The sequence below is a fragment of the Salvelinus alpinus genome, chromosome 28, assembly GCF_045679555.1.
Source record: "Salvelinus alpinus chromosome 28, SLU_Salpinus.1, whole genome shotgun sequence".
NCBI classification, from domain to species: Eukaryota; Metazoa; Chordata; class Actinopteri; order Salmoniformes; family Salmonidae; genus Salvelinus; species Salvelinus alpinus.
In genome coordinates, this window is record NC_092113.1 from 33653976 (window position 1) to 33679585 (window position 25610).

At 44.3% G+C, this 25610-nt stretch overlaps 1 protein-coding gene across 2 annotated transcripts in view; it reads left to right on the forward strand.

Annotated features, from left to right (window-relative positions):
- The window catches only part of LOC139557733 (rho guanine nucleotide exchange factor 25-like), an 85881-nt gene that overhangs the window by 57585 nt on the left and 2686 nt on the right, over positions 1 to 25610 (forward strand). For both annotated transcript variants that reach the window (XM_071372871.1, XM_071372872.1), the window contains exons 3-15: positions 3390 to 3500; positions 7188 to 7312; positions 9109 to 9175; positions 9739 to 9842; positions 10019 to 10088; positions 14537 to 14626; positions 15927 to 16019; positions 16721 to 16771; positions 16998 to 17075; positions 17591 to 17782; positions 18382 to 18556; positions 19709 to 19953; positions 20636 to 20785. In XM_071372871.1, coding sequence (XP_071228972.1) covers positions 3390 to 3500; positions 7188 to 7312; positions 9109 to 9175; positions 9739 to 9842; positions 10019 to 10088; positions 14537 to 14626; positions 15927 to 16019; positions 16721 to 16771; positions 16998 to 17075; positions 17591 to 17782; positions 18382 to 18556; positions 19709 to 19953; positions 20636 to 20785 — 1551 coding nt within the window. The remainder of the gene's footprint in view (positions 1 to 3389; positions 3501 to 7187; positions 7313 to 9108; positions 9176 to 9738; positions 9843 to 10018; positions 10089 to 14536; positions 14627 to 15926; positions 16020 to 16720; positions 16772 to 16997; positions 17076 to 17590; positions 17783 to 18381; positions 18557 to 19708; positions 19954 to 20635; positions 20786 to 25610) is intronic.

Consider the following 25610-nt stretch of genomic DNA (forward strand, 5'->3'; position numbering starts at 1 on the left):
GTGAAGGAAAAGCAGCCAACAAGTGCTCACCTAATGTGGGAACTCCTTCAAGACTGTTAGAAAAGCATTCCAGGTGAAGCTGGTTAAGAGAATGCCAAGAGTGTGCAAAGCTGTCATCAAGGCAAAGGGTGGCTACTTTGAAAAATCTCAAACACTTTAAAAGTGTAACACTTTTTTGGTTACTACATGATTCCATATGTGTTATTTCATAGTTTTGATGTCTTCACTATTATTCTACAATGTAGAAAATAGTAAAAATATAGAAAAACTCTTGAATGAGTAGGTGTGTCCAAACTTGTGACGGGTACTGTACATACAGGGTACATACAATGGGGACTAGCTACTCTACATTGGGACTATTGGGACTATGGGTACTGACAGATTTGAAATGGACCTCATAAGTCAACTCATCAGTATAATGTGTGGAAATCCCTTAATATCTTTATCACAAGATAGGCCTATTAACAATAGGCTGATTGAATGAGGAGCGGATGTCGTCAACCTTCTTTTCAAAGTGGTTGACAAAGTCATCCGCAGAGAGGGAGAGGTGGAGGATTAAGGAGGGAGGATAAGGTGGAAAATAGTTTCCTAGAGTTAGAGGCAGAAACTTGAAATGTAGTGATAGAAAGTGGCTTTAGCAGCAGATACAGAGGAAGAGGAGGTAGAGAGGAGGGGGTGAAAGGATGATAGGTCCTCTGGAAGATTTGTTTTCCTCCATTTCCGCTCAGCTGCCTGCAGCCCTGTTCTGTAAGTTTGTAATGAGACTCAGCCACGGAGCAGGAGGGGAGGGCCGAGCAGGCCGGGAGGAAAGGGGACAGTACGAGTCATAGGATGCGGAAAGGGAGGAGAGTAGGGTCGAAGAGGCAGAATCCGGAGACAGGAGGGAGAAGGATTTAGCAGAAGGCAGAGATGATAGGATAGAAGAGGAGAGAGTAGTGGGAGAGCGAGAGTGAAGTTTGTGATGGCACATGACCATCTGGGTAGGGGCTGAGTGGTAATGGTTGGAGGAAAGGAGACGGAGAAGGAAACAGCATGACCATCTGGGTAGGGGCTGAGTGGTTAGGGTTGGAGGAAAGGAGACAGAAAAGGAAACAGCATGACCATCTGGGTAGGGGCTGAGTGGTTAGGGTTGGAGGAAAGGGAGAAAGAAAAGGAAACAGCATGACCATCTGGGTAGGGGCTGAGTGGTTAGGGTTGGAGGAAAGGAGACAGAGAAGGAAACAACATGACCATCTGGGTAGGGGCTGAGTGGTTAGGGTTGGAGGAAAGGAGACAGAAAAGGAAACAGCATGACCATCTGGGTAGGGGCTGAGTGGTTAGGGTTGGAGGAAAGGAGACAGAGAGGGAAACAACATGACCATCTGGGTAGGGGCTGAGTGGTTAGGGTTGGAGGAAAGGAGACAGAGAAGGAAACAACATGACCATCTGGGTAGGGGCTGAGTGGTTAGGGTTGGAGGAAAGGAGACAGAGAAGGAAACAACATGACCATCTGGGTAGGGGCTGAGTGGTTAGGGTTGGAGGAAAGGAGACAGAAAAGGAAACAACATGACCATCTGGGTAGGGGCTGAGTGGTTAGGGTTGGAGGAAAGGAGACAGAGAAGGAAACAACATGACCATCTGGGTAGGGGCTGAGTGGTTAGGGTTGGAGGAAAGGAGACAGAGAAGGAAACAACAAAAAAAAGTAGTGATCAGAGACCTGGGGGGGGTAGTAGGTGAACAGCCTCTAGTAAAGATGAGGTCAACCGTATTGTCTGCCTTGTGAGTTGGAGGGGACTGGGAAAGGGTTATGTTAAAAGAGTTAGGGAGGGGAAAGAGAGAGTTGGAAAGAAATTAATCGAAGGCAGATGTCAGGAGGTGGAAGTCACCAAGTATGAAGAGCGGTGAGCCATCGTCAGGAAATGATCTTATTAAGGTGTCAAGCTCATTGAGGAAATCTCCAAGGGCACTTGGTGGGTGATAGATGACAACGATTTTAAGCTTAAGTGGACAAGTGACAAGTGACAGCATGGAATTCACATGAGAAGATGGACTGGTGAGAACATCTCCAGTTAGGAGACATGACTAGACGTGCCACCACTGTGACGTCAAGGGATGCGCAGCATACTGCTCAGATGAACTAGGCGTTCTGGACCGCAGATCGGCAGGAATTCCACATAGGTTTTGCGTGCAGGGTTCACTAAATTAGAAGGATTGCAACCAAGGGGTCGGGAGCGTCTGTAACGCCTACAGGGAGAGGAGAAAACAGGTATAGAAAACACACACATAGTTGACAAAGCTACAACAGAGCAAAATAAAATAATCTGAAATTAACTAAGCAATATATTCAAGTTTGATAAACTCCCATATCTACTGGGAGAAATTCCACAGTGTGCCATCACAGCAGCAAGATTTGTGACCTGTTGCCACAAGAAAAGGGCAACCAGTGAAGAACAAACACCATTGTAAATACAACCCATATTTATGCTTATTTATTTTAACTTGTGTGCTTTAACCATTTGTACATTGTTACAACACTGTATATATATAATATAACATTTGTAATGTCTTTATTGTTTTGAAACTTCTGTATGTGTAATGTTTACTGTTAATTTGTATTGTTTATTTCACTTTTGTATAATATCTACCTCACTTGCTTTGGCAATGTTAACACATGTTTCCCATGCCAATAAAGCCCCTTGAATTGAATTGAATTGAATTGAGTGGTGTGGAGCCTTCCTCTGTTTCTTGGCAGAACAACTCGGCAGAACTGTCTTAGTTTTGGCGACGGTCTTAGTTAAAGAGATTACTATTCCTGAGCAAATATCTACATATAAGATCGAGATCAACTACCTTTTCTGTGTAAATATCTACCAACAGCTTGCCCAACCGCAGCCCATTGACAGTACAGTACCTAACCAATGAATACCAACACAGTTGACTGCTGCATGGTTTACCCATAGTTTACCCACATGATGTACACATGGTGGATAGTCACAGTGTGATTACAGTCATAATGCTAGTTAGTTATAAAATAACAGCCCTGGAGATGGTGATTCTGCTATCTCACTCCTGGGGATGTTTCTGAAAGTCACAGTGTTGCAAGGATTTAATGTGTTGTTGAGGTTTATGTTGTTGTGTTATGTTGAGTAATGATGTTCTCCCTCTGTGTGTGTGTGTGTGTGTGTGTGTGTGTGTGTGTGTGTGTGTGTGTGTGTGTGTGTGTGTGTGTGTGTGTGTGTGTGTGTGTGTGTGTGTGTGTGTGTGTGTGTGTGTGTGTGTGTGTGTGTGTGTGTGTGTGTGTGTGTGTGTGTGTGTGTGTGTGTGTGTGTGTGTGTGTGTGTGTTTGTGTTTGTGTCTGTGTGTGTGTGTGTGTGTGTGTGTGTGTGTGTGTGTGTGTGTGTGTGTTGTAGGAGTGCAGGTATAGGTTGGCCAGTCCTGAGGAGCTTTCCTCAGCAACCCTAAACTCTTCCAGCTACCTGGCTGACTCACTACAGGGCTGTACTGCACTTGCCAACACACAGGTGAGTCAAACCACAGACACACATACAGCCCTCTCACACACACACACACACACTCAAACGAACAAACAAATACACACACACACGAGTCTGTCCCAACACACAGCCCTGTGTAACAGAGGTGGTTCAGTAAACCATGTTTGCGTGTTGACAAACCTTGCCTGAAACCTGACAACTGGTGTTAGGCCCCTGAGCAAATGGCTAAGAGGCTAAACTAGGTAGATACAGCCATACAAGGGTCCGTTCTATCCGGAATCCTTGGGACGTCCCTACCACCCATTGAAGTTGACTTTTTAAATAGTAAAGGTAGGCTAAAAGTGGTTCACCTTTAGGTAAGGGTTGTTATGGTTAAGGTAAGGGTAGGGGTTAAGGTTAGGGTTTAGAGTATGGACGTCCGAAGGATCCCATATCACCACCACCGCTGCTGGGCTTGGCTGATCAAACATAGTTTCTTGGTCTCAGATACACACGCAGACACACACACCTAGATGAACTCAAGGTCCTGTCAGAGTTCATCAATAGGAGGCAGTCCAGTGGGGAAGGTTTGTTAAGTTAGCTTCCCAAATGGCACCCTATCTCCTACATAGTGCACTACTATAGGGAATAGGGTACCATTTGGGACACATCCTAGTCAGGGTTCTGTGTGATGGATGCATTAACATACTACAAAGAAAATCACTACAGATAAAAAAGAAAATAGCACTGAGAGGAGAAATGTAATGGAAGATGTCTACTACTCATTCCAGGAAATGAGTCCAAACAATGGCTTTGCTCTTTCATTTACACATCAAACAATTGGAATTGTGTGAACGGCAACAGCCAATGGTATAGATGGCATTTGGAACAGAGAAGAGGGTTGTAAGGGGGCCTGGATAGTGAACACTATGACGAAACACATCAGAGAGCCAGCGCTCATTCCTACTGGACTCTTACCAGGGTCACTATTGATAAAAGGGTTTGAAACCGAGTGGAACAAGGGAGCTATATCTGAACTTTTCCAATAACAACACAGATTTCCAAATGTTTTGTTACAGTGTGCCCTACTGAACATGACCCAGGGAGGGGGTCATTCCCCTGCAGTTCATTATAGCAGCCAGTCATGAGGCTCTGATGGCAGGATTACACACAGTCAGAGACAGATGGGAGAGAAGGGAAGGAGATCACTGGTTCAGTCTGTACTGCCAGAAGAGGAAAGAGAGGAAAGAGAGGGAGAGAGGGAGAGAGAGAAAGAGGTAATAAAGTATGTAGGTCAGTCATCTCAGGGTCTCTCTCTCCCTCTCTCCTATTCTTCTCCCTCTATCACTGTCATTCTCCATCTCTCTCTTTTTCTCTCTCCTTCCTCCCCTCCTTAGACAGATTTACTGTTTCTCTTTCAGGAAAGGAAGAGAAAAAGTTAAGACTTCTTAGAACACCTCCTCTACTTCTCTGTCTCACACACACACACACACACACACACACACACACACACACACACACACACACACACACACACACACACACACACACACACACACACACACACACACACACACACACACACACACACACACACACACACACACACACACACACACACACACAGGCACACACACACAGACACACAGGCACACAGGCACACACACACAGACACACACACACACACACAGACAGAGAAGTATACACAACAACACAACCACACACACACAGAGAAGTATACACAACAACACAACCACACACACACAGAGAAGTATACACAACAACACAACCACACACACACAGAGAAGTATACACAACAACACAACCACACACACACAGAGAAGTATACACAACAACACAACCACACACACAGTGTACTCTGCAGCTTTAGTAAAAGGTCACATTTGCAGAAGTTGATGGGAAATTATAGCCCATTTACACTACATGACCAAATGTATGTGGACGACAGCTCGTTGAACATCTCATTCCAAAATCATGGGCATTAATATGGAGTTGGTCTCCCCCTTGCTGCTATAACAGCCTCCACTCTTCTGGGAAGGCTTTCAACTAGATGTCAGAACATTGCTGCGGGGACTTGCTTTCATTCAGCCACAAGAGCATTAGTGAGGTCGGGCACTGATGTTGAGGGATTAGGTCTGGCTCGTAGTCAGCGTTCCAATTTATCCCAAAGGTTTTCAATGGGGTTGAGGTCAGGGCTCTGTGCAGTCAAGTTCTTCCACAACGATCTCGACAAACCATATCTGTAAGGACATCACTTTGCTCTGGGGGGATTTCTTTTAACCTTTATTTAACCAGGCAAGTCAGTTAAGAACAAATTCTTATTTTCAATGGCGGCCTAGGAACAGTGGGTTAACTGCCTTGTTCAGGGGCAGAATGACAGATTTTTACCTTGTCAGCTCGGGGATTCAATCTTGCAACCTTTCGGTTACTAGTCCAACGCTCTAACCACTAGGTTACCTGCTGGCATTGTCATACTGAAACAGGAAAGGGCCTTTCTCAAATTGTTGCCACAAAGTTGGAAGCACAGAATCGTCCAGAATGTCATTGTTGGATGTAGCATTAAGATTTCCCTTCACTGGAACTAAGGGGCCTAGCCCAAACCATGAGAAACAGCCCCAGACTATTATTCACCCTCCACCAAACTTTACAGTTGGCACTATGAGTTGGGGCAGGAAGCATTCTCCTGGTAGGAGCTATAAGAGGATGGGCTCATTGTAATGGCTGGAATGAAATAAATGGAAAGCCAGCCATTACAATGAGCCCATCCTACTATAGCTCCTCCCACCAAACTTCTCAGCCTCCTCTGGTGTGTATGCTTGGCCAGGCGTAAATAGGTTGACAACCACTATTCTAAAATGATGTACATGCCGATCGGAAGACTGTGGCCAATGAACATGACACTGAACAAGAACAAGATATTGTATGTTCAGACAAGCATAAGAGTGTATGTTACTGCTCACACAAGCATTACTGTAGTGTAGAATGTGTAGACAATGCTTCAATGTTCATTCAAAAATCTCCTTGGGAATTTATGTAAATTCCAGGAAAGTAGCCTCGTGCATACCTCATCAACCCAACTGATTAGGTCGCTGTGATCCGTATGCAGATCTTTGTCAGACACTTCCTGAATGAATTGGACGTGGAAGTCCATGATGACACCATGTTCAGTGCTGTCTATTTGTACTGTCTCTATGCCCAAGACATTCTGTACACCACACTCGTCCAATATTTAAATGTTTTGTACCGGGTCGTTTTTGTTGAGCTGGTCTGTAGCTCTCTCTACCTCCCCCTTTCCCCTTCTTTCTTTCTCTCCCTCACTCCTTTTTCATGGTGACTTCACCACATCCTACACCAGAGTTCCTAGACTTTGTCCTGGCTTATAAAAATAACCAACTCGTTATCAAGACCGAGTTTGGGAAACCCTGCCTTACACCATTATTGGTGACAGTGAGATCCCCTTCATTCTGTCATGGTCCATAGTGTCTGGCTGCTCCCCCTCCCTCCCTGGTCACCTTGGCAACCTGCATCATTATCATCCCATTCTCTCTCTCTCACTTTGCCTCTCTCTCACTTTGCCTCTCTCTCTCTCTCTCTCTCTCTCTCTCACTCTCTCTCGCTCTCTTACTCTCTCACTCTCACTCTCACTATCTTCAGAATGTCAACGGACCACAGATTATATCATAACCCTATTCCCTGTCCCGTCTGTTTGACCAGGATATTCAGTCCACCAATGTCTGTCCAGATGACAACGTCTCAGTATTGATGGAAAACACCCCCAGCCAATCATCAGCGGCGGCTGACAGTGAGGAGGAGAGGAGGAGTGCCTTAGAGAAGAGCATGTAAGTGGTTCAACTGTAATTACACAACACTGCCCTTACTACCCCTTACTCTAAAACTGATCAAAGTTTGATGTACAACACAGCATTTCCATGAGAATCATGTATGGCTGCAAACAATTATCTTAAAGGGGCAATCTGCAGTTCAAACAATTACAAATGGGTTCACCCCACCACTGTTTTGGTGAAGGACTGACCATGATAGTTTTAACCATGTTTTGAGCCGATACAGTTTGTTTATAATTACAGAGTTGGAGTAAAACAAGCTTGGGGTTGTGATGGGGAAAGATAATGGAACTGGATACTGGAACTAAGCTCATGAGATATTTACAAGTTATATTATGGACGGGTTGGTTGTTTAGCAACAAAACTCATGAATGCGCAACTATGTAGCAAAACAGATCGGTTGGCTTAGACTGTTGACATATACAGTTGAAGTTGGAAGTTTACATACACTTAGGTTGGAGTCATTAAAACTCGTTTTTCAGCCGCTCCTCAAATTTCTTGTTAACAAACTATAGTTTTGGCAAGTCAGTTAGAACATCTACTTTGTGCATGACACAAGTCATTTTTCCAACAATTGTTTACAGACAGATTATTTCACGTATAATTCACTGTATCACAATTCCAGTGGGTCAGAAGTTTACATACGTTAAGTTGACTGTGCCTTTAAACAGCTTGGAAAATTCCAGAAAATGATGTCATGGCTTCAGAAGCTTCTGATAGGCTAATTGACATCATTAGAGTCAATTGGAGGTGTACCTGTGGATGTATTTCAAGGCCTACCTTCAAACTCAGTGCCTCTTTGCTTGACATCATGGGAAAATCTAAAGAAATCAGCCAAGACCTCAGAATTTTGTTTTGAAGACCTCCACAAGTCTGGTTCATCCTTGGCAGCAATTTCCAAACCCAGAAAGTACCACGTTCATCTGTCAAAACAATAGTACGCAAGCATAAACACCATGGGACCACGCAGCCGTCATACCTCTCAGGAAGGAGACTTGTTCTGTCTCCTAGATATGAACGTACTTTGGTGCGAAAAGTGTGAATCAATCCCAGAACAACGTCAAAGGACATTGTGAAGATGCTGGAGGAAACAGGTACAAAAGTATCTACATCCACAGTTAAACGAGTCCAATATAGACATAACCTGAAAGACCGCTCAGCAAGGAAGAAGCCACTGCTCCAAAACCGCCATAAAAAATCCAGACTACGGTTTGCAACTGCACATGGGGACAAAGATTATTGTACTTGATGAAATGTTCTCTGGTTGGTCTGATGAAACAAAAATAGAACTGTTTGGCCATAATGACCATCGTTATGTTTGGAGGAAAAAGTGGGATGCTTGCAAGCCGAAGAACACCATCCCAACCGTGAAGCACGGGGGTGGCAGCGTCATGCTGTGGGGGTGTTTTGCTGCAGGAGGGACTGGTGCACTTCACAAAATAGATGGCTATCATGAGGAATGAAAATTATGTGGATATATTGAAGCAACATCTCAAGACATCAGTCAGGAAGTTAAAGCTTGGTTGGAAATGGGTCTTCCAAATGGACAATGACCCCAAGCATACTTCCAAAGTTGTACAATAGTTTGTTAACAAGAAATTTGTGGAGTGGTTGAATAGCGAGTTTTAATGACTCCAAGTGTATGTAAACTTCTTCAACTGTACATATAGTTATTTTAAAAGTCCAAAAATGGATGTAACAACTGCAGATTGCCCCTTTAAACAGACAAGACTGTTTGGAAAGACTTTGTATTGATGGGGATGACCAACAGTCAGTACCGTCTCTCTGTCCAGGTACGTACTGAAGGAACTCCTAGAGACAGAGAAACTGTATGTGGAGGACCTGGGGCGCATAGTAGAGGTGAGAATACAGTATTAGAACCATTTCCAGGGACAGTGATATCAACAGCGGCAGAAGAAACCACCGTTTCACTGCTGGAGTTTGAAATCGGACAACTTTTGTATCAACCAAGGCAGAAGAAGAAGCGGCACCCATTTATTCAGTGATTTCGCCTGGAAATCATTGTCAACGCAACACCTTCAGTTTCTTTCAACACAGCTTGGTCTGGCTCCAAAAACAGACATTTATTTTATTGGGTTTGATTTTATTAATATATATATTAGTATAGTCTGACAGAGTTTGATATATTCTAGGTGAAGAAATTGAAGACTTCCGAAAGTTATTTTTGGCCCAGTGATGTTATAGCAACATAATAGCGACATGCCTATGTTTGGAAAGCTTTTCCAAGTCAGAAATAGTTGTTTTCCAGGTAAGTAGGTATGTACAGTATATGTGGCGTTAATACATAGACTTTAGATCAACAGGTTAACATAGTCTTGTTGTGTGCAGGAGACCTGGGCTTGAATCCCAGTCAGTAAGTACAGGATATGAGATCTGAGGTTGGCTGTATGTTTCCTGTACAGGGCTACATGGTCACTATGACTACTAAAGGTATACCAGACGACATGAAGGGAAAAGACAAGATCGTGTTCGGAAATATTCATCAAATTTTCGACTGGCATAAAGAGTGAGTATCGGAGATACTGTACAGTGTGTGTGTGTGTGTTTGTGTGTGTGTGTGTGTTTGTGTGTGTGTGTGTGTTTGTGTGTGTTTGTGTGTTTGTGTGTGTTTGTGTGTGTGCACGTGGTGTGTGTCTTTGTGTGTGTGCGCTTGATGTTTGTAACCTGTCTCTCTCTCTCTAGCTACTTCATGGGCGAGCTGGAGAAATGTATAGCAGAACCAGAGAGACTGGCCCAACTTTTCATAAAGCATGTGAGTCTATGCACATGGACACACACAGATACAGGTGTATCCTGTGTCCATTTGGTGTCTGTTGAGGTATAACGCTGTAAGGAAAACACATGCAAAGCTCCTATTTATCCACCAACACATCTCTGTATTTCAGCTGCTAACATTCGCCCCCTCACTCGCACCCTCACACAAACACACACACACACACACACACGTTTCCCCCTCCACTTCCTTGTTGTTGATACCAAGGATTTCAGACCTGCCTGTGTTTTCCTAGCCACAGACAGGCTGGCTTGCATCTTGACCAGCCCAGACAGAACCGGTCAGTCAGGAAGTGTGTTTGTAGCTGGACCGAGCGGTCAGGAAGCATGTGGAGAAAAACAGCTGCAGTTTGAAGAAGCAAGCAGAAAAAAGCCACATGAATAATAAACACTTGACTAGACTCTTTGATATGGTGGCTATTTTCCTCCGGCCCTAAAGATGACTATATCTGCCCATGTACTGTATCTGGTCGATAAGCTGCTGATCAACAGAGATTTTTTTATTGAGCGGTCCCAAATATACTGATCAAAAATATAAACGCAACAGGTAAAGTATTGGTCCCATGTTTCATGAGCTGAAATTAAAGATCCCAGAAATGTTCCATACACACAAAAAGCTTATTTCTCTGAAGTCTTGTGTACAAATTTGTTTACATCCTTGTTAGTGAGCATTTCTCCTTTGCCAAGATAATCCATCCACCTGACAGGTGTGGCATATCAAGAAGATGATTAAACAGCATTATCATTACACAGGTGCACCTTGTGCTGGGGACATTAAAAGGCCACTCTAAAATGTGCAGTTTTGTCTCACAACACAATGCCAGAGACGTCTCAAGTTTGTGCAATTGGTATGCTGACTGGAATGTCCACCAGAGCTGTTGCCAGAGAATTGAATGTTAATTTATCTACCATAAACCGCCTCCAACGTCGTTTTAGAGAATTCTGCAGTACGTCCGACCGGCATCACAACCACACACCACGTGTATGGGTTGTGTGGGCGAGCGGTTTGCTGATGTCAATGTTGTGAATCGAGTGCCCCATGGTGGCAGTGGAGTTATGGTATGAGCAGAGCAGGCATAAGCTACGGACAACAAACACAATTGCATTTGAACTGTTGACGATTTGAATGCACAGAGATACCGTGACGAGATCCTGAGGCCCATTGTTAGGCCATTCATCCGCTGCCATCACCTCATGTTTCAACATGATCATGCACAGCCCCATTTAGCAAGGATCTGTACACAATTCCTCGAAGCTGAAAATGTCCCATTTCTTTCATGACCTGCTGTCACGCCCTGACCTAAGAGCCTTTTTATTCTCTATTTTGGTTAGGTCAGGGTGTGACTAGGGTGGGTACTCTAGTTTGTGTATTTCTATGGTTGCCTGGTATGGTTCCCAATCAGAGGCAGCTGTCTATCGTTGTCTCTGATTGGGGATCATATTTAGACAGCCTTTTTTCCACCTGTTGTTTTGTGGGATCTTGATTTTGTATTGTTGCTTTTTAGCCCTACAAGGCTGTACGTTTCGTTTGTTACTCTTTCTTGTTTTGTGCCGGTTATCTTAAATAAAAAATGATTAACCTACCCCACGCTGCATCTTGGTCCGACCATCCTTCCAACAACAATCGTTACACCTGCATACTCACCAGACATGTCACCCATTGAGCATGTTTGGGATGCTCTGAATCGAAGTGTACGACAGCGTGTTCCAGTTGGCGCCAATATCCAGCAACTTTGCAAAGCCATTTGAAGAGGAGTGGGACAAAATTCCACAGGCCACCATCAACAGCCTGATCAACTCTATGTGAAGGAGATGTGTCGCGCTGCAAGAGGCAAATGGTGATCACACCAGACACTGACTGGTTTTCTGATCCACGCCCCTCTTTTTATGTATCTGTGACTACAGTAACAGATGCATATCTGTATTCCCAGTCATGTGAAATCCATAGATTAGGGCCTAATGAATTTATTTCAATTGACTGATTTGTCTGTCTAAACTGTAGCTCAGTAAAATCATTGCGTTTATAATTTTGTTCACTATACCAACAAGACCGTAAATACACATCTTGAAGCAACCACATATTTAGAGCATTTTGACCCCCCGACACATTGTTTTAAATTTACATTTGAGTCATTAAGCAGACACTCTTATCCAGAGTGACTTACAGGAGCAATTAGGGTTAAGTGCCTTGCTCAAGGGCACATTGACAGATTTTTCACCTATTCTGCTCGGGGATTCAAACCAGCAACCTTTAGGTGACTGATTCAACGCTCTTAACAGCTAGGCTACCTGCCGCCCACACTCACACTCACACTCAAAGAAAACAGCTGATTTCTATCGCTGGCACTACCAGAGCTTGCCCTCGCCATACAGTACTGATCTGTTCACAACAACACATTGACTGCAGTGTTTCATCCTCACAGCCTCCTAGCCCCCTGGCCCATAGACATCCTGTAATTCCCCTACCTGGTCTAGTCTCCAGGATGCAGAGCTTCAGAAGAAGTGCTAGGTCGAAGTTAGAGTTAGGTTGCTCTGCTGTCAAAGGCTCTGGTTACGTGGAGGATAGCAGGACAGCATTGTGAGTACATTATACATATGTTCATTCACAGGTAACTCCATTACTACACACACACACACACACACACACACACACACACACACACACACACACACACACACACACACACACACACACACACACACACACACACACACACACACACACACACACACACACACACACACACACACACACACACACACACACACACACATTACCACTCCCAGGTTTACCACAGCTGCTCTTCTTTCATCTGACAATTAGTCACACTAGACTGGACCAGAGGAGGAGAGAGAAGGGAGAGAGAAAGAGAGAGTATGTGAGAGAAATAGAGGGAGAGAGAAAGAGAGAGAAGGGAGAGAGAGTATGTGAGAGAAATAGAGGGAGAGAGAAAGAGAGAGAAGGGAGAGAGAGTATGTGAGAGAAATAGAGGGAGAGAGAAAGAGAGAGAAGGGAGAGAGAGTATGTGAGAAAGAGAGAGGGGCAACTTCAGTTTCGCTTAAAGACAAATAATTGTTTCTTTGTTCTGTTCCTTCCTTTTAATGGGCAATGGCTCAGAGAAAGACATCATCACACATTGATCTTTGTAGATTCCAGATAAATTTTCGCCAGTCAAACAGACATATTAATTTGTGCTAAAAAAGAGAGATACGTTTTGTCTAATAAGGTCGATTCCTGAAGTTTTGTTACCTTCCATTTTGTAACCCCCTCGTTTTGCAAACCCTTGGTTTTGTAACCTCCTCATTTTGCAAACCCTTGGTTTTGTAACCCCCTCATTTTGCAAAAACCTTGGTTTGTAACCCCCTCATTTTGCAAACCCTTGGTTTTGTAACCCCCTCATTTTGCAAGCCCTTGGTTTTGTAACCCCCTCATTTTGCAAACCCTTGGTTTTGTAACCCCCTCATTTTGCAAACCCTTGGTTTTGTAACCTCCTCATTTTGCAAACCCTTGGTTTTGTAACCCCCTCATTTTGCAAACCCTTGGTTTTGTAACCCCCTCATTTTGCAAACCCTTGGTTTTGTAACCCCCTCATTTTGCAAACCCTTGGTTTTGTAACCCCCTCATTTTGCAAACCCTTGGTTTTGTAACCTCCTCATTTTGCAAACCCTTGGTTTTGTAACCCCCTCATTTTGCAAACCCTTGGTTTTGTAACCCCCTCATTTTGCAAACCCTTGGTTTTGTAACCCCCTCATTTTGCAAACCCTTGGTTTTGTAACCCCCTCATTTTGCAAACCCTTGGTTTTGTAACCCCCTCATTTTGCAAACCCTTGGTTTTGTAACCTCCTCATTTTGCAAACCCTTGGTTTTGTAACCTCCTCATTTTGCAAACCCTTGGTTTTGTAACCTCCTCATTTTGCAAACCCTTGGTTTTGTAACCTCCTCGTGGGATGAATCCTTAAGCTCTTACAGCAGTGTTTCACACTACTTTGTGGGCCTATTTAGAATCTAAAGCTATTGTTAACTGCGTTGTATACTGAAGCAATAAGGCAAGAGGGGGTGTGGTATATGGCCAATATACAACGGCTAAGGGCTGTTCTTAGGCACGAAACAACGCAGCCATTAATCACAAACTCTGGAGGAGCCTTATTGCTATTATAAACTGGTTACCAACATAATTAGAGCAGTAAAAATACATGCTTTGTCATACCCGTGATATACCATGGCTTTCAGCCAATCAGAAATCAGGGCTTGAACCCCTCAGGTCAAAATCAAAGTTTTGCAACACAATAAACTTCTGTTTTGATAATATTTTGAATCTAGTTCAATATGTTCAAAGCAGTTATACTGTGTACTGTACTGTACTGTTTATTTTCTGATATGTTAAATTGCTATAAGGTTGACTGTCTGTGCGTATGTTTGTATTACAGGAGAGGCGTCTCCACATGTACGTGGTTTATTGTCAGAATAAACCCAAGTCGGAACACATTGTCTCTGAGTACATCGAGACCTACTTCCAGGTTAGTATCTCTTAGCAAACGTACAGCTAAGTCCACCATACATCACTGTTATCTTACTGAAACTCTCGTTCGGAAAATACAATTCAGTTTCATTAGACTCCTTTTTCTGGAATGTTATTTCCTATTGTGGTAATGACAGGTTTGGTTTTAGTAACGTAATATGTCACGTGGGAATAATGCTGTGCTTTGTTAATGTGGTCATGTGAAGGTAATAACATGTCACATTGATGTGTGGTTGTGGTAATGACAGGTTTGGTTTTAGTAACGTAATATGTCACGTGGTAATAATGCTGTGCTTTGTTGATGTGGTCATGTGAAGGTAATAACATGTCACATTGATGGGTGGTTGTGGTAATGACAGGTTTGGTTTTAGTAACGTAATACGTCACGTGGGAATAATGCTATGCTTTGTTAATGTGGTCATGTGAAGGTAATAACATGTCACATTGATGTGTGGTTGTGGTAATGACAGGTTTGGTTTTAGTAACGTAATATGTCACGTGGTAATAATGCTGTGCTTTGTTGATGTGGTCATGTGAAGGTAATAACATGTCACATTGATGGGTGGTTGTGGTAATGACAGGTTTGGTTTTAGTAACGTGATACGTCACGTGGGAATAATGCTATGCTTTGTTGATGTGGTCATGTGAAGTTAATAACATGTCACATTGATGGGTGGTTGTGGTAATGACAGGTTTGGTTTTAGTAACGTAATACGTCACGTGGGAATAATGCTGTGCTTTGTTGATGTGGTCATGTGAAGTTAATAACATGTCACATTGATGGGTGGTTGTGGTAATGACAGGTTTGGTTTTAGTAACGTAATACGTCACGTGGGAATAATGCTGTGCTTTGTTGATGTGGTCATGTGAAGTTAATAACATGTCACATTGATGGGTGGTTGTGGTAATGACAGGTTTGGTTTTAGTAACGTAATATGTCACGTGGGAATAATGCTGTGGTTTGTTGATGTGGTCATGTGAAGGTAATAACATGTCACATTGATGTGTGGTTGTGGTAATGAGTCTGTATGTCACATGAAGACAGGTCATATTAATAATACATGCTCGAGGTCATGTCTGTGTGTGTGTCCCAATCCATGGCATATTATACACTATGTAATTATGCCATATTGGATGTTGTAGGAATTCAATGTTATGGTTGGTCGTATTAATGACATTTTGAGGTATATCATATTGATATACACTGAATTAACAAAACATTAAGAACAGCGTCCTAATATTGAGTTGCACCACCCCCCCGACACCCCCATCCACCCTTTGTGTGTTGGCCCTATCAGGAGCTGAGACAACATCTGGGTCACAGACTACAACTCAACGACCTGCTGATCAAACCAGTCCAGAGGATCATGAAGTACCAGCTGCTGCTCAAGGTGACACACACGTACAGTATACGCACACACGCAGGCATGCGCACACACGCACGCAGACACACACACATAGACACGCTTGTAGACACACAAGCACGTACATGCATGCGCACGTGCAGGCACGCATGTAGACACACACACAAACATGTAGACATACACACACGGACAGATATACAGTACATGCATGCACGCGCAGACACGCACAGAAGTGCAGGCACGCACAGACACATACACACAGACACACAGACACAGACACACACACAATGACACAGCCACAGACACACAGACACAGACACACAAACACACACAAACACAGAATTACAACGAGTCATTTTTGCTTCTACATTTTTATTTTGACCTCTTCTGTAAGTAAATACTGGCCCGTAACAGGAGTATATGAAGATAGTTGCTCAGCGAAACCCCATATTTGGTGCGTAACAAAAGTATTTTGACATTATAACACTTGCAGAGCTGTGTCATGGGAGTTTGAAATGTAACTTCCTGGGCGTTAGAGAGGAGACACGTCATAGTCATCGTCCACATCTCTAAAGCACGGATACTGGGGAAATGAACATGGTCATACAACTATCACCTAGTGCCAAGCTTGTACTCTCTCTGGTATTCAAATTGATCTAAGAAAGCATCTTCCAGATGTCCTCACCTTACATTGACTGGAACTGTCCATGCTGCGTTTATGTGAACAGGACTTCCTCAAGTATTACACCAAAGCTGGGATGGACACAGAAGAGCTGGAGGTGGGTGTTGCTCTGATACAGATCATGCTGTTATTACCAGTTTCTACCATGCATCTACAGCTACTAGTTCCCTAGGAACAGACAACTACTAGAGCATGTGAGGCTCTGTGTTATTTTGTTCTCTCTAGTCAAACAACCTGTATTCAAGATTTGCTAGTTTTAAGGATCTCTCTCTCTCTCTCTCTCTCTCACACACACACACAACCACACACATACACATACACAGAAAGCGGTAGAGGTGATGTGCTTTGTGCCCAAACGCTGCAATGACATGATGAACGTGGGACGCCTGCAGGGCTTTGAGGTAAGACGTTGGAATTTAGGGCTCAGTTTAATCTGTATCGTGGAACTTCAGCTCCATTGATATGTAAAGGCGATGTTCCCGCGTTGGCCAAGACTGCAGACACGTTAAACGCTGCGTATGTCAGCTCAATTGGAAATGATCTTCACATTTCTATAGTGATGAACAACCGTGGCACAAATTGAATCAAGACCTAGGTCTCTCTTTATTAAAATAGTTCTCACAATTGATGTACTGCACTGTAAGCCAGTGTTTCCCAAACCTCTTCTGAAGTAACTCCAGGCCCAGCCAGTCAATTTATTTGATGTATTCCAGAACTAGAACTGTTCATTCAACTAATGAGGGGTTTAGTGATTAGGTGATCATTTGAATCAGGTCTGCTAATTCTGGAAAACATCAAGTCACTGGCCGGGGGCTCAAGCAGAGGTCCGCTGCAAGCCATATAGTAAACCTCTGTCCTCTATTCATCCTGTGTCTCTTCTCTCCATCTCTCCCTCCATCCGTCCTTTCGTCCCCAGGGTAAGATCACAGCGCAGGGGAAGCTGCTCCAGCAGGACACCTTCACAGTGATGGAACAGGACAGCAGCTTTCTGTCCCGAGCCAAGGAGAGGCGGGTCTTCCTGTTCGAACAGCTGGTCATCTTCAGCGAGCCAATCGACAGGAAGAAAGGGTTCTCACTTCCTGGTTACACCTTTAAGAGCAGCATCAAGGTGGGTCTCTTCTCTTCTTCTAATTCTTCTTCTATTCTCTTATTTAATTTCAGATTAGATTGAATGCAGAAACTTCAAATAAAGTTAGAAACAAAACAATAAAATGTGACTGTTATTAGCTACACTGGCATAACCAGTCAGTGTAAACAAACAAAATGGTTGTCCAAATCTAACGCTGTGTACCAATTACATAACCACCAGCAGTCCGAGACACATGGACAGGGTTGTGAGTGTTCTTGGAAGTCTCTGAAGCATCTGTGTCTGGTCTTTGTTCAGTGTTGGTGAGGTATTTAATGACTTGCTCTCCTCCACCAGATGGAGGTCAGATGTGGTCTGTTCCAGGTGGATGGAACATTACAGGAATGTTCAGATAGATATGCATCACGTAGAACAAATATGATTGGAATAGGTAATCGTGTCAACTCTATTAATCCCATCAGTAACGTTCACAGGTTTTCCAGGAATTCTGGTTGGAGGATTCACGGATTCCTTCCTTATTCCAGAAAATCTTCCAACCAGGATTTCTGGAAAAGCTGGGAGTTGTGGTTAAGTAACCAGAATGGTGCCACTCTACTGCATACACCTGCTGTGTGTTCCAGGTGAGCTGTCTGGGGGTGGAGGTTCCAGTGGAGGCGGACTGCCTGGTGCTGACGTCACGGGGAACTGATGGGAGCGTGGTACGCTATGTGCTGCAGACCACCTCCCCAGAGGTCTGCAGGGCCTGGGTCGATGATGTGGGACAGATCCTGGAGACCCAGAAGAACTTCCTCAATGGTAGGATGGAAAAACACAACAGCTTTACTTTCAGGATTCATATCTAGACTCCATGCTGCCAAAGTGCTCAATGGTAGGGCTGCAGACCCAGATAGACAACACCAAACAGTAAACAACCACTTACAAGTTACTCATGTCTGGCCCTTTGGCTTAAGCTCAACTTCCTCAAATGGTCCGATTGGAGACAAACTGATGGCAAAACAAACCTTTACCAGTCACACATCTGATGTTTAGACCTTTCAGCTTTCTTGCCACTTATGCAATGTGAGCACTGAGCAGTGGGACCAAGTCATTGTTTTACAAGTCACAAGTAAGTCTCAAGTCTTAGCCCTCATGTCACGACTTCTACCGAAGTCGATGCCTCTCCTTGTTCGGGCGGTGCTCGGCGATCGACGTCACCATTCTTCTAGCCATCATTGATCTATGTTTCATTTTCCATTGGTTTTGTCTGGTCTTCTTACACACCTGGTTCCAATCCCATTCATTATATGTTGTGTATTTTACCCTCTGTTTCCTCTCATGTCATTGTCAGAGATTGTTTTATGGATTGGTGTGCAACGGGTTCTTGTACCCACATTTATTTTATTATGGACTTTGGTTTTGGAGTTGACTGCAACATAGTCTTTATATCCGAAAATAATAATTTAGGGTATCATCTTTCCAAGGGCTCCGTCTGAATTCACCCACCGGCGTTCCTCTGCACTGCCACGCGCAACTTTTTCTCAGCTGGCACAATTTGATTGGCTGCTGTCCGATTCAAACTGTAATCCGTTAAATGAAGGGTTGATGCGCTGCACACTTTTTTTAATAGCGTCATTTTTTATATTTGGCCTTGGGGAGGGTCAAGTCAGTTCGAGTCAAAAGGCTCAAGTCCAAGTTAAGTCACGAGTCATTGGTGTTAAAGTCAAAGTCGAGTTGCAAGTCACCATATTTGTGACACGAGTCTGACTAGAGCCCAAGTCATGTGACTTGAGTCCACACCACTGCTGAGCAGTAATGTTAGCCAAAAGCAGTTCAGTATCAAGTCGACTTACACAAGCCATGAAACTACAATTACCAATACTAATAATTTGACCATAAAAAAACACTAAAAATAAAAAAGGTGCCTAGTTTAAGTCCTCTCTCTCCGTCTTCTACCATTCATTCATCCAGCCCTCCAGTCTCCCATTGAGTACCAGCGGAGGGAGAGTAACAGCAAGTCCAACAGCCTGGGCCGGAGCATGAGAGCCCCCCTGTCTGCGGCCAGCGGCCCCCTGCGCCCCCACTCTTCAGCCTCCATCGACCGCCAGCGCCTGCCCTGCCTCCTGTCCTACAACACCTCCCTCCCCATCCTCTACCTGCCCAGCCAGGGGGGAACCTGCCCCCAGGGACCTGGCGAAACAAACACTCCCCAGGAGGTAAGGTCACACATTCAAACTGTACACACAGACACACACCCCGGGAGTTAGGGTCACACACATTGCCAGCGGTAAGGGGTCCAGTCACACACACACACACACACACACACACACACACACACACACACACACACACACACACACACACACACACACACACACACACACACACACACACACACACACACACACACACACACACACACACACACACACACACACACACACACACACACACACACACACACACACACACACATCAGTGACCTACAGCTGTCAGACACATTGCTTTTGTTTGACCAAAAACAAGGAGACGCTGCCGTCCCCGTTTAGCTCGCTGTACTGGAATGGGCTCTGGCCACATCCACACTACAGACTACATTACGTAGACCACAACATCCACATTATAGACTACATTACATAGACCACAACATCCACATTATAGACTACATTACATAGACCACAACATCCACACTATAGACTACATTACGTAGACCACAACATCCACACTACATGTCTAGATCGGGAAGCCTTTAATTAATATCCTCATCTGAAATAATCTGAGATCTCATGACAAACTTTTTTCATGTAACAATAAAGATGAACAATAATTTGTTTGCTCTCAGCTCTCAGTATCTGATGTTTAGTTGTGTTGTGTGTGGTCTTGTGTGTGTGTTTGCAGTCTCCTCTGGTCAGTAGGAACTCCCAGACAACAGCCTCTCAGTCTCACATCCAGCTAGCCTTCACCGACCAGTCTGGCCTGTCTCAGTACTCCAGGACCCAAACCCCCCTGCAGTGCCAAGCTGTGTCCAACGGGCTGTATAGCACACAGGTCTACGCACGTACACACACACACAAACACATGCAAGCCCACAGATGCACGCGCACACACACACATATGTGCACATGCATGGACTAGGGTTTGTATAACCCGGTCACCGGGATTTACCGGACAAAATCACTCCCTTTTCTCAGGATAAATAACTGCGAGAAACCAGTAAATTATAAAACAATATTTGTATGAACAGCATGGCGTGAAACGGAACTAGCAAATTACAGTGGCTTGCGCAAGTATTCACCCCCCTTGGCATTTTTCCTGGAATTCAAATTCGAATTAAAATAGATTTTTTTGGGGGGGTTGTATCACTAGATTTACCCAACATGCCTACCACTTTGAAGATGCAAAATATTTTTCTTTGTGAAACAAACAAGAAATAAGACAAAAAAACTAAAAGCATAACTATTCACCCCCCAAAAAATAAGTCAATACTTTGGAGAGCCACCTTTTGCAGCAGTTACAGCTGCAAGTCTCTTGGAGTATGTCTCTATAAGCATGGCACATCTAGCCACTGGGATCTTTGCCCATTCTTCAAGGCAAAACTGCTCCAGCTCCTTCAAGTTGGATGGGTTCCACTGGTGTACAGCAATATTTAAGTCATACCACAGCTTCTCAATTGGATTGAGGTCTGGGCGTTGACCAGGCCATTCCAAGACATTTAAATGTTTCCCCTTAAACCACTCGAGTGTTGCTTTAGCAGTATACTTAGGGTCATTGTCCTGCTGGAAGGTGAACCTCCGTCCCAGTCTCAAATCTCTGGAAGACTGAAACATGTTTCCCTCAAGAATTTCCCTGTATTTAGCGCCATCCATCATTCCTTCAATTCTGACCAGTTTCCCAGTCCCTGCCAATGAAAAACATCCCCACAGCATGATGCTGCCACCACCATGCTTCACTGTGGGAAGGTGTTCTCAGGGTGATGAGAGGTGTTGGGTTTACACCAAACATAGCGTTTTCCTTGATGGCCAAAAAGCTCAATTTTAGTCTCATCTGACCAGAGTACCTTCTTCCATATGTTTGGGGAGTCTCCAACAATCCTTTTGGCAAACCAAACGTATTTGCTTATTTTTTCCTTTAAGCAATAGCTTTTTTGTGGCCACTCTTCCGTAATGCTCAGCTTTGTGGAGTGTACGGCTTAAAGTGGCTCTATGGACAAATACTCCAATCTCCGCTGTGGAGCTTTGCAGCTCCTTCAGGGTTATCTTTGGTTTCTTTGTTGCCTCTCTGATTAATACCCTCCTTGCCTGGTCTGTGAGTTTTGGTGGGCGGCCCTCTCTTGGCAGGTTTGTTGTGGTGCCATATACTTTACATTTTTTTTATAATCAATTTAATAGTGCTCTGTGGGATGCTCAAAGTTTCAGATATTTTTTATAACCCAACCCTGATCTGTACTTCTCCACAACTTTGTCCCTGACTTGTTTGGAGAGCTCCTTGGTCTTCATGGTGCCACTTGCTTTGTGGTGCCCCTTGCTTAGTGGTGTTGCAGTCTCTGAGGCCTTTCAGAACAGATGTGTATACAGTGGGGAGAACAAGTATTTGATACACTGATGATTTTGCAGGTTTTCCTACTTACAAAGCATGTAGAGGTCTGTAATTTTTATCATAGGTACACTTCAACTGTGAGAGACGGAATCTAAAACAAAAATCCAGAAAATCACATTGTATGATTTTTAAGTAATTAATTTGCATTTTATTGCATGACATAAGTATTTGATACATCAGAAAAGCATTACTTAATATTTGGTACAGAAACCTTAGTTTGCAATTACAGAGATCATACGTTTCCTGTAGTTCTTGACCAGGTTTGCACACACTGCAGCAGGGATTTTGGCCCACTCCTCCATACAGACCTTCTCCAGATCCTTCAGGTTTCGGGGCTGTCGCTGGGCAATACGGACTTTCGGCTCCCTCCAAAGATTTTCTATTGGGTTCAGGTCTGGAGACTGGCTAGGCCACTCCAGGACCTTGAGATGCTTCTTACGGAGCCACTCCTTAGTTGCCCTGGCTGTGTGTTTCGGGTCGTTGTCATGCTGGAAGACCCAGCCACGACCCATCTTCAATGCTCTTACTGAGGGAAGGAGGTTGTTGGTGTAGATCTCGCGATACATGGCCCCATCCATCCTCCCCTCAATACGGTGCAGTCGTCCTGTCCCCTTTGCAGAAAAGCATCCCCAAAGAATGATGTTTCCACCTCCATGCTTCACGGTTGGGATGGTGTTCTTGGGGTTGTACTCATCCTTCTATTCCTCCAAACACGGCGAGTGGAGTTTAGAGCAAAAAGCTCTATTTTTGTCTCATCAGACCACATGACCTTCTCCCATTCCTCCTCTGGATCATCCAGATGGTCATTGGCAAACTTCAGACGGGCCTGGACATGCGCTGGCTTGAGCAGGGGGACCTTGCGTGCGCTGCAGGATTTTAATCCATGACGGCGTAGTGTGTTACTAATGGTTTTCTTTGAGACTGTGGTCCCAGCTCTCTTCAGGTCATTGACCAGGTCCTGCCGTGTAGTTCTGGGCTGATCCCTCACATTCCTCATGATCATTGATGCCCCACGAGGTGAGATCTTGCATGGAGCCCCAGACCGAGGGTGATTGACCGTCATCTTGAACTTCTTCCATTTTCTAATAATTGTGCCAACAGTTGTTGCCTTCTCATCAAGCTGCTTGCCTATTGTCCTGTAGCCCATCCCAGCCTTGTACAGGTCTACAATTTATCCCTGATGTCCTTACACAGCTCTCTGGTCTTGGCCATTGTGGAGAGGTTGGAGTCTGTTTGATTGAGTGTGTGGACAGGTGTCTTTTATACAGGTAACGAGTTCAAACAGGTGCAGTTAATACAGGTAATGAGTGGAGAACAGGAGGGCTTCTTAAAGAAAAACTAACAGGTCTGTGAGAGCCGGAATTCTTACTGGTTGGTAGGTGATCAAATACTTATGTCATGCAATAAAATGCAAATTAATTACTTAAAAATCATACAATGTGATTTTCTGGACTTTTGTTTTAGATTCCGTCTCTCACAGTTGAAGTGTACCTATGATAAAAATGACAGACCTCTACATGCTTTGTAAGTAGGAAAACCTGCAAAATCGGCAGTGTATCAAATACTTGTTCTCCCCACTGTATATACTGAGATCAGGTGACAGATCATGCGACACTTAAATGATGTCCACCTGTGTGCAATCTAACTAATTATGTGACTTCTGAAGGTAATTGGTTGCACTAGATCTTATTTAGGGGCTTCATAGCAAAGGGTGTGAATACATATGCCAGGTTACCTGGGAGAAAAGTTATTTATTCTCGGTATGGAACTTCTGTAAAATACCGGGAAACTATTCAACCCTAGCAGGGTGCAAACACACACGCACCACACACGCAGCACGCACCACACACGCAGCACGCACCACACACATAGCACGCACCACACACATAGCACGCACCACACACATAGCACGCACCACACACATAGCACGCACCACACACATAGCACGCACCACACACATAGCACGCACCACACACATAGCACGCACCACACACATAGCACGCACCACACACACAGCACGCACCACACACGCAGCACGCACCACACACATAGCACGCACCACACACATAGCACGCACCACACACACAGCACGCACCACACACATAGCACGCACCACACACACAGCACGCACCACACACGCAGCACGCACCACACACACAGCACGCACCACACACGCAGCACGCACCACACACATAGCACACAGCACACACGCAGCACGCACCACACACATAGCACGCACCACACACACAGCACGCACCACACACATAGCACGCACCACACACACAGCACGCACCACACACATAGCACGCACCACACACGCAGCACGCACCACACACATAGCACGCACCACACACATAGCACCCAGCACACACACAGCGCGCACCACACGCAGCACGCACCACACACATAGCACCCAGCACACACACAGCGCGCACCACACGCAGCACGCACCACACACGCAGGCCGGTTACTTTTCCTAGAACCTATTCCCCTGCTTTATTATGGAAAGCATGCATGCTGAAATGTAATTATATAATTTACACATCACTACATTTCAATCTGCTTTCTAGTTTTATTGTATGTCTTATAGGTATGATCTATCACCCATGTCAAGAACATTTAGATAAATAATTAATAATGGTTCATATAATTATAATTATTATACGCTCATTTACGTTCATTAAAATTTGAAAGGCTTCGGTAAACGCGAATGATTTGTACAGGAATAGAGGAGGAATTTAAGTAGAAGGAATCTGCATCAAAATGAGAGGTAGGCTACTACTCCCCCTGTTGGCCAGAAACAGAAAACAGAATTATTCTTCAGAATGAAAGAGCATTGGGAATATTGTAGAGGTGTTTTGTCTGAAACAATATGAAGAACCACAGATTGGAGGTGTGTTGCTGTACACTAATTGCTCTATTTAGCCACAACTCATCATCATCATCATCATCCTCCTTCTCTCCTTTCAGACTGGGGAACAATAGCTAGCTAGGTATCCTGTTGTTGAACCCTGTCTCAGACCACAACCCTCTGTCTTCACTAATACAGACCATCTCTGCTGCTTGTACTTAGTGAGTGGTGCCGACAGACTAACATCGGTTCCTACTAGCTGGTTTGCTGTTCTATGTATGTACTCTGGGCTGCATGGGGCCTATGGGTACATAACAAACAGGAAAGAGGCTGACCCAGAGAAGCAAGTCCGAAAGTCAGAGATGCCTATCAATGGCCTAATTGTTCTCTCTCATGGTGGAATTTCCGCATTGTGTTGTTGTGACT